This window comes from Adiantum capillus-veneris, chromosome 22 (genome assembly GCF_014529385.1).
Source record: "Adiantum capillus-veneris isolate H3 chromosome 22, ASM1452938v2, whole genome shotgun sequence".
Lineage (NCBI taxonomy): Eukaryota > Viridiplantae > Streptophyta > Polypodiopsida > Polypodiales > Pteridaceae > Adiantum > Adiantum capillus-veneris.
Window position 1 is genome coordinate 36,067,846 of NC_140952.1, and position 14,601 is coordinate 36,082,446.

General features: G+C 46.2%; 1 protein-coding gene across 5 annotated transcripts in view; it reads right to left on the bottom strand.

The window, feature by feature from the left end:
• Positions 1 to 14,601, bottom strand: part of LOC147429159 (AP-1 complex subunit gamma-2-like) — a 244,286-nt gene that overhangs the window by 53,690 nt on the left and 175,995 nt on the right. For all 5 annotated transcript variants that reach the window (XR_015185812.1, XR_015185811.1, XM_086495289.1 and 2 more), the window contains one exon: positions 4,874 to 4,996. Coding sequence is in view for 3 of the 5 variants with exons in the window: in XM_086495289.1 (XP_086351415.1) it covers positions 4,874 to 4,996 (123 nt within the window). In the remaining 2 variants the exon portion in view is untranslated. The remainder of the gene's footprint in view (positions 1 to 4,873; positions 4,997 to 14,601) is intronic.

Genomic DNA, 14,601 nt, shown 5'->3' on the forward strand with positions numbered 1-14,601 from the left:
GCAGAGGACAACGAACTGTCGGTAAATTTGGGTAAAACCAAAGTTATGGTGTTTAACACCACACCGCAGTGGGTTAGGAGATCGGCACCTACATTTACATATGGCCAGGATACAGTAGAGTACACAGATGCATACACATACCTTGGTGTGGTATTTACAGGACCGAAGTTTACTCTTAAGAAAGCAGCGGAGGCTAGATTGTCCAGAGCCTCTGCGGCCTTGGGAGGGTTGGAGAGGATGTGTTCACAAGTGCAGTTTCAGGAACCATGAACAAAACTTTGGCTCTTTGATACTGTGGTGGCTTCGGCTATGCTTTATGGAGTCCAGATTTGGGGACCATCTGTGGATCAGGATAATTGGAAGTCAATGGAGAGACCGTTGGTATCTATGATTTCCCGAATGATTAGAGCCAAGGCCTCCATACCACACGCGATTATCCGAGCGGAACTAGCTGCCCCTCCGATAGAAATTGAAGCTCTTACCACATCAGTGTCCTTTATACATGGTCTGTGGGATACAAATAATTGCAGATATACTAGATTGGCCCTCGAATCCTCTCGACAATTAGCAATGAAAGAAGATACATCATGCTGGTATGCGCAAATCTCTTCGTGGTTTCAGAGACACGGGTTCAGGAAAGATTACCCCCCTTCCAATACTCTCTTGAGGCTCCATCACTGGCAATCACACGAACGGAGATTAATAAAATAATCCACCAGGATCTTATACAGTTGGACACTAAGAGGACACCCTACACAAGAACTGGGCACGAAGATGGCCGACTACAAAGAAAACTTCCTACAGCTATCTGAAGATGGTTTTGTGATTCGCCCGAACTACATGGATACCCACCTGTCTCATGGTTTGAGATGTGCTATTGGTCAGATTCGTACATCCTCACACCAACTGGAAATTGAATTTGGCAGATTTAGGGGAATCCCACCTGAGAGCGGAATTTGCAAGTTTTGCGGAATGGAGCCGGAGACAGAATTACACTACATATGCCATTGCACCGTATACTATGAGATACGTGGGCGTTTCCATTGCCTATTTAAAGAAGGCTTTGGACCTCTAGATAGAGTCATGCAATACCAAGATCAAAGGTGCCTAGGCCTGCACCTACTGGAACTACATTGGCACAAGGATAATCTAATGAGAAGACAAAGAGCACTACAACCTCAGAGGCAGATCACAGATTTCTTCGGATCGAGAGAAGCAGGAATGGAAGGAGAAGCAAGAGGCCAGCAGCGAGCACAAAGGAATACCCACATTCATACCAAAGGCACCCTCATTGACAGGGCGACTGCGCTTAGGAAATCGAGACGACCACGACTGAGATGCAGAAGCACACTTCACCGGAGGAGACTACAACAAAGGATTAGAAGCATTCTAGCCATGCTCCTAAGAAGTTTATCTAATACTTTGTATTTAGTTTTTCGCATTTATTTTCACAATCTCACACTTTTCAGACATTGTACCAGATTCACCACTTTTGTATCAGTTTGGTCTCATAGGTCACTCTGGCCTTTTGAAGACGTTTAATATAACATTTCATTTCATTTTCATTTCTCTCGCCTTGTCCCCTGCTGTCCTTGCTCCACTTCTCCCCTTCTCTCTCGCCCTGCCCCTTGCTAGCATTGCCCCCTGCACCCTCGCCCTCTGCTCGTGCGCTGCGCTCTGCACCCCTGCTCTCGCGACCTGCTCCCTGCTCACGTGCTGCGCTCTCTCCCGCTGCCCCTGCGCCCCCGCTCTCTCTTGCCCCCCTCGTTGCCCCCGCTCCCCTGCTCCCTCTGTCCTTGCCCCCACCCTCTGCTCTCCCGCTACCCCTGCACTTGTCCTTTGCTCTCTCTCATGCTCTACCGAACCCAGCCTAACCTAGCGCGTAGAGAGAGAAAGAGGGGGGGGGGGGAAGTAGAATAGAGAGAGAAAGAGGGTAAAAAAATGGCGTAGAGAGAGAAATATGTTGCGTAGAAAGAGAACGAGGGCACAACGTAGAGAGAGAGAGAGGTGAGAAGCGTAGAGAGAGAAAGTTTGCGAGCGTAAAGAGAGAAAAAGGGGTTTTAAAAAAAAAAAACTTGTGTCTCTCCTTTTCACTCCTGTATCCCTTTCCCTCTCCTGTGGCGGCCTTCCGACCATGAGGAAGCAGAATGGCAAAGATGACCAATGCAAAGAAGAGCTGAGCGAGTCCATCAGCATGATCAACCGCCACCTCCTAGGTACTATCAACATACTCGACGCGCGCATGGCAGCACAGGAAAGCACGATACATACACTCGAGGATCGCGTGAAGGCCCAAGATAACGAAATCGCACTACTCAAGAAAGAGCTTGCAGAGGTGCGATCGCAGAATGTCCTCGAAGAGGGAGAGCTTCAACCCTCAGTAATTGAAGAGCTTAACACGATTAAGGAACAAGTGCGGGCCATCAAAGAAGGTGGAGACAACAAAAAGAAATGACGACCTCGTGGGTAGATGTCATCACAAAGACCCAACAAAAAGCAGAAAAGGCCGAAAAATGGATCGAGATTGTCAAGAAAGGGAAAGGCAAGGAAATAACCCCCATCCCCACACCAACCATCATCAACTTGACACTAGAAGAGGAGCAAAGGAGACGTGTGCGGGCCTTACACGTAAGGATATGTGGCCTCAAAGACCAAGATAATGTGGATGAAGAGGTGAAAGAACTCATGACTCTGGTGGGGGTCAACGAGCAGACGCATACGAGGGCCTGGAGAGTGGGCACCAAGAAAAGCGGGAGCAACGGAGAAACCTCAAAGGAAAGGGCACTCATTCTCCGCTTCCCCTCCATGGAAGCGAAGAAGGACTTCCTGAAGAAGAGACCGACTCTAAAGAAGACTGGCATCTTTCTTGGAGATGACCTCACCCTCTCGCAGATTGCTCATATGCAAGAAGTTACGCCGGAAATTAGTACAGCAAGGAAAAAGGGGAACATTGCTTTTTACAAGGATGGAAAGGTGGTGATATTGGAGCGACGTCCCGCATGACGGTGCGAGACCTATGGGACCACACTAAAGATGGCAACCTAGAATTGTAACGGGTCACTTTGTCTTGATATAGGGGCCTTTGAGGATAGCTTCACAGGGAGAGACATCATCTTCTACTCTGAGACGCATCAAGCCCCTGGGAAATCCATGCCACAGGTGAGCGGATATAGATGGGAGACAGCCCGCAGACAAGAGACCAGATCGGAGCATCGAGGACGAGGCTCGGGGGGAGTGGCAGTTCTATTCAGGGAGGAGTTGCAGCCATTGATATATATAGCACACAAGGATGAGCATGCTAGGTACATGTGGGTGAGGCTCAGGGCAGATACCTCTACATTGCTATTTGTTACTTTCCTCCTAGTACGTCAGTATATGCATCACCTAGGGGACAATCCCCCTTTGCTATTTTGGATAATGACATATGGGAGTTTTCTAAGGATGGTGACATTATCATACTAGGGGATTTCAATGCTAGGACTGCCCACCACCAGACAATATTGATACTTCCGAGGAAATGCTTAGGGAGCTGGACGTTACAGAGATGGTTCTATCCAGATTATCACAAGATGAGGAATACACTGAATATGGCAGATACTTGGTAGATATGGGAACCGCACATAGATTGGCCATTTTGAATGGCCTACAAAGATTTTAGACGGCTGGAGGTTTTACTTGCTTTCCACACCGACATGGTGCCAGCATAGTGGATTATGTTATGGCCTAGCCAGGTCTCATTCCATTCTTTCAAGATTTCATGGTGGGCACTAGGCCAATTGGAGTAGCAGTTGATCATGCTATCTTGTCCTTCACCCTGACGTTTCATTTCAGCACAGCTCCATTAGGAGGTCCTTACACACAGCCGGTATACCTTCATGAGGGAGACGGACTCTGTGTATATGGAGAGATATACAGGAAGCTCTGCACCCAGGAGCCAGAACGGCCACTAGATGAACTCACTCAGATACTGACAGAGACGCTCCATGATGCAACATCAGAAGCATACCCCCACAGCCAGCCTACACAAAGACGATCTGGAAAAATGCCCCAGAAGAGTTGGTATGACGAGGAGTGTAGAGAGATGAGGATCAAGTTACAGAGGGAAGTGCTCATGGGTATTACCACACATAGACAGTCACAGATTATCTTTCGCCGCCTAGTGCGACGAAAGAAACAGGCTTGTTTATCCCAACTAGAGCAGGATCTGTATCAATTATTTATAAGTCAGGACTTAGGCGAAGCATGGAGGCTATTCCACGAACATTCACCACCACCAACGGTCACCTCCACTAAGACGGGGGGAATATGCCACATCTCTCTACACAGCATCAAGACAACCACCTCTAACCGGACCCACTAGAGACATGCCCGAAGACATGTTCTTTCTTTACTGCCGAGAGGGTAAGGAAAGCTATTGACAGGATGAAGACAAGGAGAGCACATGATCATGATGGTCTGGTAACAGAGCACTTCATCCATGCCAGAGATATGCTTGCAGAGCTCCTGGCTATGATGTTTAATCGAGCCATGTATGAAGGCTTCCTTGAGACTTGGAGTATGTCCACGATTGTGCCTATTTTCAAGTCAGGAGATCCCATAATTCCCGGGAATTATCGCACCATCATGGTTGGTCACACATTAGCTAGGCTGTATGTATCCATTCTTGGACAGGAGCTGAGTAGATGGGCAGAGCGAGAGGGCATAAGAGCGCCAGGGCAAGCAGGTTTCAGGAGAGGTTTCTCCACTCTTGACCAAATTCTGACATGCTTTGATAAGGTGCACCTTTACCTCCTGGCATTTACTTCATTAGCACTGGAAAAACCAAGGTTCTTGCAGCAAATACAATGAAAACAAAAGGTAGTTAATACAATACCTGATTTTTGCATGTTCCAAGCATCCTATATAGCAGCCTTACAGTGTAGCCATGAAGCTCAGGCGTATTGGTTATGATAACAATCAATGTGTACAATGAATCATGTGTGACAAATTCTCCAGCCTGAAACATTGGAAAGGCACACATTGTTTTGAAATGTGGTTGACAATTCAGTAACAAACTGACTTTTAATTTGTTCTTTAAAATAGATGGAAAATTGCTCTACGTAAAGAATGCTTTCAAGCATTACAGACATAAAAAACAGATGATCTTATATTATAACAAGATCCACATGAATTTCCTTTAGTATTTTGTTTTCGAAATGCAAAAATTTATGTTAAGCATTCAGAAAATCAATGATAGAATGTAGCAATGAGCCACTACGGTAGTGCGCACTAGTGCTTCCACCGAGGTAGCCTCTCCTCATTACTAAAACGGAAGTTTTGAAATGCTCTTTTATAGCTTTTCCGCTCACTCAAAGACAATAACAAGGTAGTACTACCTCACTTTTAGGGTGTGGATGATCCTGCAAATGCGGTGGCAGCTGTATGACACCATCATTAAGTACTCTGCGTTTGGCCATCAACGACACCTACTAGTAATCCTAGCCAAATTGCTCACTAACAGCAAGATCTGGGTTTCTCTAGAACATGGCATCTGGAGAGATCCCAACATATTTATAAGAGTCAATCAAGTACCAAAGTCCAATAGGGCAAGCTGCCAGTTCTGTATTGAAAATGAACGTAATCTACCACATGCCTTGTAAAACGAAAAAATGTATATGTGCAAGGGTGCAATTAATGCACTCGGTACCTCTGTACAGTATGTAAGATGTCTCACTCAAGAGACAACCGCAGAAATTGCAAGGTAAAAAACAACATGACAAGCACTATACAAAACACAATATAATACACAACATGTCCAATATTAGACACTAAATGATTAACCAGACTATTAGGTCGACAAAACACCATATAATAGACACCATGCCCAATATTAGACACTAAATAATTAACCAGACTATTACTCGACCTAATACGATCCTAAATGAATATAAATTAGAGTGGCGTTCATAATGCAATTACACTATATTAATCAATATTTAATTACACACTCAAGGTACCAATGAAAGTTGGCCGAGATAATGACGACAAACTCATAGCTCATTGCATGTGCTCTCTCACTATTTGTGTAGAAATAGGAGCTAGGGTTTCCCTTGATTAAGGAATGCTTTATCTATAAATTGGAAGGAATCATGGGGCTGATTTAAAGGGGGATCCACGATGCATACAAGTGGCATCTAGTAGGTGAGAGAGATGAGCCTAATGTACACATATCACGGGGTAAACACATGAAAACAATCATCTCCTCTTCTATCTGCTTGACCATTAGCTGCCCTACCATATTCATTAAGTCGTCGTAGTTTCCATTCCTGCTCCTTGGCGATGGTTAATGCATCTTCAAATGTTGGAGGCCTCTTCAACTCCACTTTGAACGAGGTTGGCCACGAAACGATCCTTCTTCAACAAAGTTGGTGGAACCTCCTCTCACAAATTCCTACACCATCAATCCCAACATGCGTAAACTGCACGAAGTAGTCATCCACAGTTTGATTGTCTTTCTATACATGCTTAAGAATGTCATGCCATACTACATCGGGTTCCTCGACATTCCTGTATTGGATTAAAAAAGCATGCTTCATCATATTCTGATCAAGAATAAGAGATGGATTTTGAGCTTGAGCTTGGGCTTCAAATGTTTTGCAACCATGTCCTCGCTTCATCTTGTGAACTGTGCCCCGATAGACGTAGCATAATAGCCTGATCTAGTTGCCACGTATCAAGCAATCCACTTTCAATCCTTCCAAGAAAGAATTGGCATCCTCTTGAGAAAAGCCCATGAAACTTTGGAATAACTTGAGCCATAGCTTTATCTCCAAGTATCGAACTATGCCGGTAGGAACTAGGAGAACTTGCCCTCCTCCATGGGGCCACCAAAAACTTACAAGGGAAGCGAAAAATGTGAGGCACCTCTATAGCTTAGCCTCCTCACCGTTTGGAAAACACACTCAAAACACAAAACCTCAGCCAAAAACACAAGGTGGTCTGCTTTTCCCCCACTCAAACCTTGCCTTTTCTGAATTACAAGCACCCGCCAACCCAAAACACCTTGCGAGACGAATTGTAGAGCCTGGGCTTGGAAGACCTCCTTTGCCGTTGGGAAAACACTCTGAAAACACAAAACCTCAGCCCAACACACGAGGTGGTCTCCTTCTCCCAACTCAAGCCTTGCCTTTTGGGAATTACAAGCACTCGCCAACCCAAAACACCCTATGAGACGAATTGTAGAGCCCCAGTTTAGAATTAGATAAGACCTACTTTGCCCGGATAATTTTCCTCATATTAGTCGACCTCTGGTCTTGCTAGACCAATTGACTTGCTAGATGGCTATACCAGTTGACTTGCTAATCTGCTAGACCGCTAGACCACTTTACCTGCTAGTCTACTAGACCAATCGACTTGCTAGATTGCTAAACTTGCTAGATCCGTCAACTACTTGACCTGCTACACCACTAGATTATCGACCGCTTGACCTGCTAGACCAGTCAACTAGGTGGACAAATTGGCCCACTAGACTTGTCGACTTTGGGACTAGCAAGCTAGTCTACCAGATAAAATCTTCCCACTTGGCTAGTTGTGCCACCAGCTTAGTGGCAATGTATAGTGAGACTTCAATTGAGATCCAACCAAGCATGCCAATAATGAGAGCACCTGCAGCAAGAAAATAATGTTGTGCTTTCTAGATTTTCTTTGAACAAAAATATATAGAAATTACTAGGGAATAGCCTTGGTTTATGCTCATCTCTTGCTCCAAGGTGGAAAGGTACGTAAGGTATGGTACATATTCGGTCCATCATGTACGTAGTACCGAATGGATTGAGTTGTGAGGTACGTAAAGCCAAAAGCCTACAATACGGTCCGTACTTGAAAATAAATTCATAAGTATCACTCCAAGGATGTTAGTTCACTGTTCTAAAAACAAAGGCTGCATAGCTAGACAATCTGAGGCTTTCATACAAATACCAGTGAGTCTGCTCAACATCCAACATTCAAGAACGGATACAATTTAAAGCTTCACTTCTCTCTCAAATATACATAGCCTAAAGTATGAAATTTAACAACAAACTAGTTACAACAAAGAGCTTCATATTGATCATGATTTATGTCACAAAATGATGACGTCGCATGACCAACTGGAAAAGAAATGGCCGAGTGGACAAGAGAAACTGAACTGACCAACTTGAAGAGCTTACGGAGCGCAGGCCGTGGGGCCTAAAACCCATAAACCTAAAGCTCAAACCCTGAAAGTAAAACGCGTTGACATGCTAACGTGGCAGATTGTACGAATACTGACGTGGCAAGGCTATACAGTTTTCTGCGTGCGTTGGCTATGCCACGTGGCAAGCTGTACCAATTTCCACAATTTTTGCCAGCTACATGCTTTTGGGGTTTAGTGATTTTGAATTGATTGCTTTTGGGCATCCCTTGTAATGTTTATAGGGACCCTTGGGGCCTCACTCTGCAGAGCATCTGGACATAGAGTCTGAGAGCAGAGGATCCTCGGGAGTTGTACCTTGATGTGAGTAATAATAAAGAAATACCAAAAGGGGTGTGAATCTTTGTGGCTAGTGCTTTTGGGCGTAGAACTCCCCCGTGTCGTGCTCTCATTCTCTTCTTCTTCTTCTTCTCTCTCTCTCTCTCTCTCTCTCTCTCTCTCTCTCTCTCTCTCTCTCTCTCTCTCTCTCTCTCTCTCTCTCTCTCTCTCGTAAAGTTAAGTGATTTTGAGGTTTCTTTTCGTGGGTCGCTATTGATTTCTTGCTTGGAGTGTCCAAGTCTGTAACAATTTGCACACTATGCAACATACGAGACTTGAGAGGCAATACAACTCATTAAAGTAGTGATATGACATAGATGGTAAACCGTAATCCCATCAAGATGATAGAATCCAGATTCCATACAAAAAAAGGACATCTAATGATCCATAATCCACAAACAAAGCCACGAGTCATGACTCAACAGAACTAGGAAGCATGCTAGAAGTTGCAAAGTACATACTATTGTCTACATGAGAATCAAGATACGCAAACACCCATATCGGACTCTAGAGATGAGGAGGCCATGTCTCCCTTTGTCAATCCATTGCCCTCCTCATCAAACTCTGGCTCATCAATGGTGGGACATCTTGAAGCACCTGCCTTCTACTCATTTAGGTCATCCTCCTTCGAAGTCCGAATGAAACACACTGCCTCGTTTGCTCGACCACGACTACTACACATAGGCAACTTGCCTAGCCGAATGCTCTCCCGTTGTGCTCTTTTTGGATCTGCAACCTCTTGGCGAAGAGGGATGTTGTAAAATCATGCTCGTGATCCAGTGACCCGCCAATCCACGCTCTCAAGCTCTCTATGAAGCTCTCATAGAATCTCCTCCTGCTCATCTCTGATCCGGCACTCTATCTCCTCTGCAGTAGGGTCGGGAGCCGTCTTCACTTGAGTTGGATCTACCTGCTCAAAAATATAAGTAGCCAAGAGTTAACTTTAAACTTGGAGTCTCCTAATCCTATAGCAATGATCTTTTAAGGCTTACCTGCTTGGGTGACCCCAAATCATGAAAACAACACATGAGCTTCATGTTCGCTCGACGGTGCACCAACTTCTCCAATTGTAGTGCTCAAGCGGTTTCGAATCTTCGTGTGTACAAGAGAGTAGATGCTCCAATTGTGCTCACAAGCACCAGTTGAGAAATCCTATGGACATTCACACGAGATAAGAGGAACAAATGAAAACCACGAAACATTCGAGCGTAGTACTATGTAGTTTAAGCGAGAGATTAAAATACCTGTGAGAGAATGCGTAGTGCAAGACTGCACAAATTTGGAAGACTGGCTCTTTCATAGTTTTTCCACCTAGTGGGGGAAAGCTTGATAGCTTTCTGCCTCAAGAACACACTCCTCAAGAAAGACGGTCCCAGATTGTTCATGCAGCTGCTCAACTCCTTGTCGATGATACACAGGGCCAAGAGTGGACCTCTCCATGTCTATCACACGCAAGAGAACATAGAGAGGTTGGAGAACCAGTGCCAAGGAGTGCACCTCTATCCAAAAGCTCTCATCGAGCACTTTCCTCTGTACCTGGTAGGCTCAGTCTGCGCATGGTGCATCAATTGCCACTTAGGGTCCACAACTATCTGCAACAGTGGATCCCTCACCTGTAAAGCCTCTGAAGTACTAGGTACATCTAGTACTACGTACCCCTGAAGTACTAGGTACATCTAGTACTGGGTGCATGGTGCATCAACTGGCACTTAGGGTTCACAACTATCTGCAACAGTGGATCCCTCACCTGTAAAGCCTCTGAAGTACCAAGTACTACCTAGTCTTCGAGGGACGCACCATGTCTAGTGTACCGTGATTCCTTAATATGGCAAGTGCTTCATGTTTCTTGTGAAATAAAGTAGTCATCTTCGTCCCATTAGAAACAACAGGTTGTATAAAAGACAACTTCCCAATATCCTCCATGAGCAAGTCAAGGAAATGTGTAGCACATGGAGCCCAAACTATGCAAGAGAACTCCGCCTCAACCATCTCCTCCATGGCCTTGCAGTTGGACGCATTGTCCGTGACAACCTGCAAAACCATATGACCAGTAACTTATTTAGTTACAGCTACTAAAAAGCGCAAGAGATTGGAGAATGATTATTGATATCATATGAAGTGAAAGAAACTTTAAGGGAGCCATGGAATGTGAAATACTTGCACCGCATTATCCTTGCCGACCTCATTGATGGCTTGCTTAATGTGCCCAAAAATAAACTCCACCGAAATTCGCTCACCAGCCTTGCTTGCGTCCACAGCACATAGGAAATATGTACCAAGGCAAGCGGACACAAGATGTTGATAATGTGGCATCTGCGAATATCACTCCACCTATCAGAGATGATAGTACAACCAAACTACTTCCCCCTAGCTTTCACCGAGACCAATGCTCTGTCAATGATCTCTCGTTGCTCATCTAACATGAACATACGTATCTTCTGTTTAGTCCAAGCCACTCCTAGAATCCATGGAGCCAACTTGTGCAATGGCTTGGACCCTTTGTTTCCATTGCTTTGTCTGCAAGACATTAAATGCAATGTTGCACTCTATAAGAGTGTGAGCAATCTCTGTCTCTGCAATCTTTTGTCGCTCTTTTACCCAAGACTCTGCATGGACACGTTAAGGCAAAGTAGATTGTGCATACGCACGTGTCCTCTGATCTGTATCCTCATCTACATCCTGAGTATAACGAGTCCTTTTCCTGCTAGTTTCCTTTTCTTGTTGTGTAGGGAGCAGATGGAGGGTGCCATCTCCTAAGACATAGATGCTGAAGGGAAGTTGAGAAGTTGCTTTCCTAACAGCCTAAACTGTTCAGAAGTTGCCTCTTTTTTAGCCTCGTATAGACTTTGCCACAAAGCATATAATGCAGTTGATGGGCTACAAGACTTGCCTAAGCCCCTAGTGGGAAACATTACATGGAATTAAAGAATCTAGGTTTTCATAAGCTGAGGTAGCCATCACAACGAAATGGCAAAGGGGGTGGGGGGAGAGTTGATATGGAAAGGGCAACTATAAAATATGAAGTAAACACCGCGTCTTGTTGTCCTTGTAGTTTACGCATGGTTCACATCATGTTTACTCATAGTTCACATACTGTTCACACACCATGTGGCTCATGTCAAAATTATACTGTGTTAGCAATAAGATCAAATTATGCTCACATGCTTATAGTGCCCACCATGATCAGAACAATGCACAACCGTGACCTGGCAGCATAAATGAATGCTGCTCACTGACAGCCAGGGCCGGATGCAGTGACTTGACCACTCGTTGGAGAGAATACACACAACTCACTTTAACCCCACTTTGGTGGCCACAAGAAAAATGAGATGGGGGTGGGTGCCCAAATGTGACACATGCCTAAATATTTTCTCAGGCATGCTTAACGTTTTGAGGCATTCAACAAAGGTATACAAATCAAGACTAAATCTTATTCTTGTTACATGGGCAATAACGGCTTATTTCTATAGCTAGGTAGACAAAGGTAACTATCCAGACTAATTACCTTTTTTCTTTCCAAAAAAAAGATCCTTCCATTAGTTAATAAAACTGCCCATAGGGCTACAAACCACCTCTACTAGAGAGAGCTATATCAAAAGCATGGGGAGACTCTCCCAGTGAGTGAACAAAATATGTACAATGGGGGTAAATTACAAAATGGGAGGAAAGAGCTACACAGGTTCCCGGTAGTGCCATCGGCACGCACCCTGGACCATGGTGAAGAAAGGCCCTAAGCGCCAGAGTCGCAGGAAAGCCTCTCTGCGCCTGCATGCGGTCAGAGCTGCCCTGAAGTCTCTCAAACTGACCCCTGAGAGTATGAATCAGCTCCCACCAAAAATCACAAACAGTCTCTGCCGGTGGGACAAAGTCCAAGATGCGGAAGCAACGGGCCCGCCAGATGAACCAGAGTGTCAGGCCACAGACGAGCTCCCTACACACCTCTCTCTCACTACAATACTCCTCGGGGTAAGCTTTGTGGCAAGCTGAAGTGTGGTCGACCCCCCTAGATCAATATCATCCTGCTGGTGGAGGCTAGCCGTGAGGGTGGACCAGGCTACAACACCCCAAGTGTACTGTCGCACTGTGGAAAGAGCTGGGATCAGTCGAAATACCCGAAGCCAAACTTGCTGTGCCATGGGGCAGTCCCATAGACAGTGTCGCTGACTCTCCAAAGGATGGTCACAAGCTGCACATGTTTCCGACAAGCCACTATGTACTAGCTAGCTCCCCACTGCTGTAGCTCTATGTGCAACTAGCCACTAGAACAAACTGACTCGCGTCGGCTGTCTCGAGTCCCACATTTGCTCCCAAAAACCTTACAAGAACTCGGCTCTGAGACCCTCCTCCTGCCAATGAAGTACTGTAGTAGGATGAGCCTCTCTTTGCGCCGCCAGTATGTCTTGCCCCAGTCGAACAATGTACTGAAAGAAGGAGATTTCAAGGTGATTGACTGAAAAGAAGGGGTCTCTCCAAAACCACTCTCCAGGGTCCCATTGCACTTGTGACAGAGGGCCGCTCTCCCAAGCCCAAAGCCGCTAGTGGCCTGTCTCAAGATCTTCTGGGTCAAGATTTATGACACCAGTCCTCCCACGGATGCTCACTACACGTATCCTCTGAAAACAACACTCTGCTACCTGTGGAGCCTCCATTGAGACTCTGTGTAAGCAACCCTCTCCCGGGATCTCAAAGAACATGGGGGGTACGGACTTTGAGCAAGCACGAACTGCAATGAAGACCTCCAATCGCGTGGAGACCCCCATCCATCCGGGAGCTGTTGTCTCTAGAGGGGTGAGCCATCTAGCAGGTAAAGCCTTTGTAATGTCTTGGCACATGCTTTGCACCCCTCTCATGCTTCATAGCTAGATGCTCTGTGCCTCCTCAGGCAACCCTGAAAACTGAAGTCAGTCACCGAGAGTGCGAGTTGGGTACCCCTACCATGGGACCCCAAGAAACATGAGGCCTACTACCAACCAGGTGGCCTCTCTGAGTGCGAACCATGGGTTTCCAAACAAGGGGCTGTCTCAAGCGCTCCTCCGTGCAGGTGGGCTGGTGCTGCTCCGGGCCACCCATCAACTGCTCCCAAGACCGAAGCAGGCTTGCAGCAAACCGATCCTCCAACCTCCTGCTCAGATCGACTCTGCACATCTTTGTGAAGATCCACTTGATGGAAGGGCTCCAAGGGCCTCCTGCATGAGGGACTTGAGCTCGAAGTCGGCAAAGCAACAACTCCTTCTAGGGCTCCTCCCTTGGAAGCAGTCCTCTGACAACAAACTTCCCAAGAAGGGCTGTGCTGTGCTGTGCTGTGCTGGGTCTATGATCCCCAGTGCCCCCCCGAGAACATGGTAAGGTGATGACCTGTCAGGCTACTTTGGCGCGGGCTAACAGGGTGTCGCACCCTGACGAAAGTTCCTGATCAGCCTCTCTAGCTGGCTGATACAGGAGCTCGAGAAGATCCAGCAAGACATGATGTACCACATAGTAGCCAACATCACCTGGTTGGCCACTACAACTCTGCCTTCCAACCAGAGCCGTGTCGAACTCGAATGTAACAACTTCCTCCTAATGGACAGGAGGAGAGGAGCAGTCTGCTGATCATGAGACAGGTCCATGCCAACCTGACAACCCAAGTAACGAACTGCAGTCCCTCAGAAAATCCATCTAAAACCCGCACCTAGCGACCAATTAGGTATAGGAGCATTGACAACCCAGAAAGCTATTGTCTTCTTCCAGTTGGTCAGTGCTTCTGATGCACAACAAAACACCTCAGGAGCCTGCTCGTTACTATGCAGATTCGCCTCCTAGCTGTCCAAGTACAAGGCTGAGTTGTCGACAAACTCAGCCTCAAGGAGCCCATCTGTCCTAATAGGGAGTGAAGGGAGCAAAGCGAACCCCGAAACCCGACGGCCTCTAAAACACCGGGGACCGAATGGTGCGCCTCGAGCTTGTCATGGTAAAGCAAACAGGGGGCACCACCTAGCTTCAGCGGCTAGGATGCAAACAACACACCACCATAACAAAGTTTTCATTCAAGAGAGATGGATGCTTGGGAGTAATGATGAAGAGGAAGGGAAATG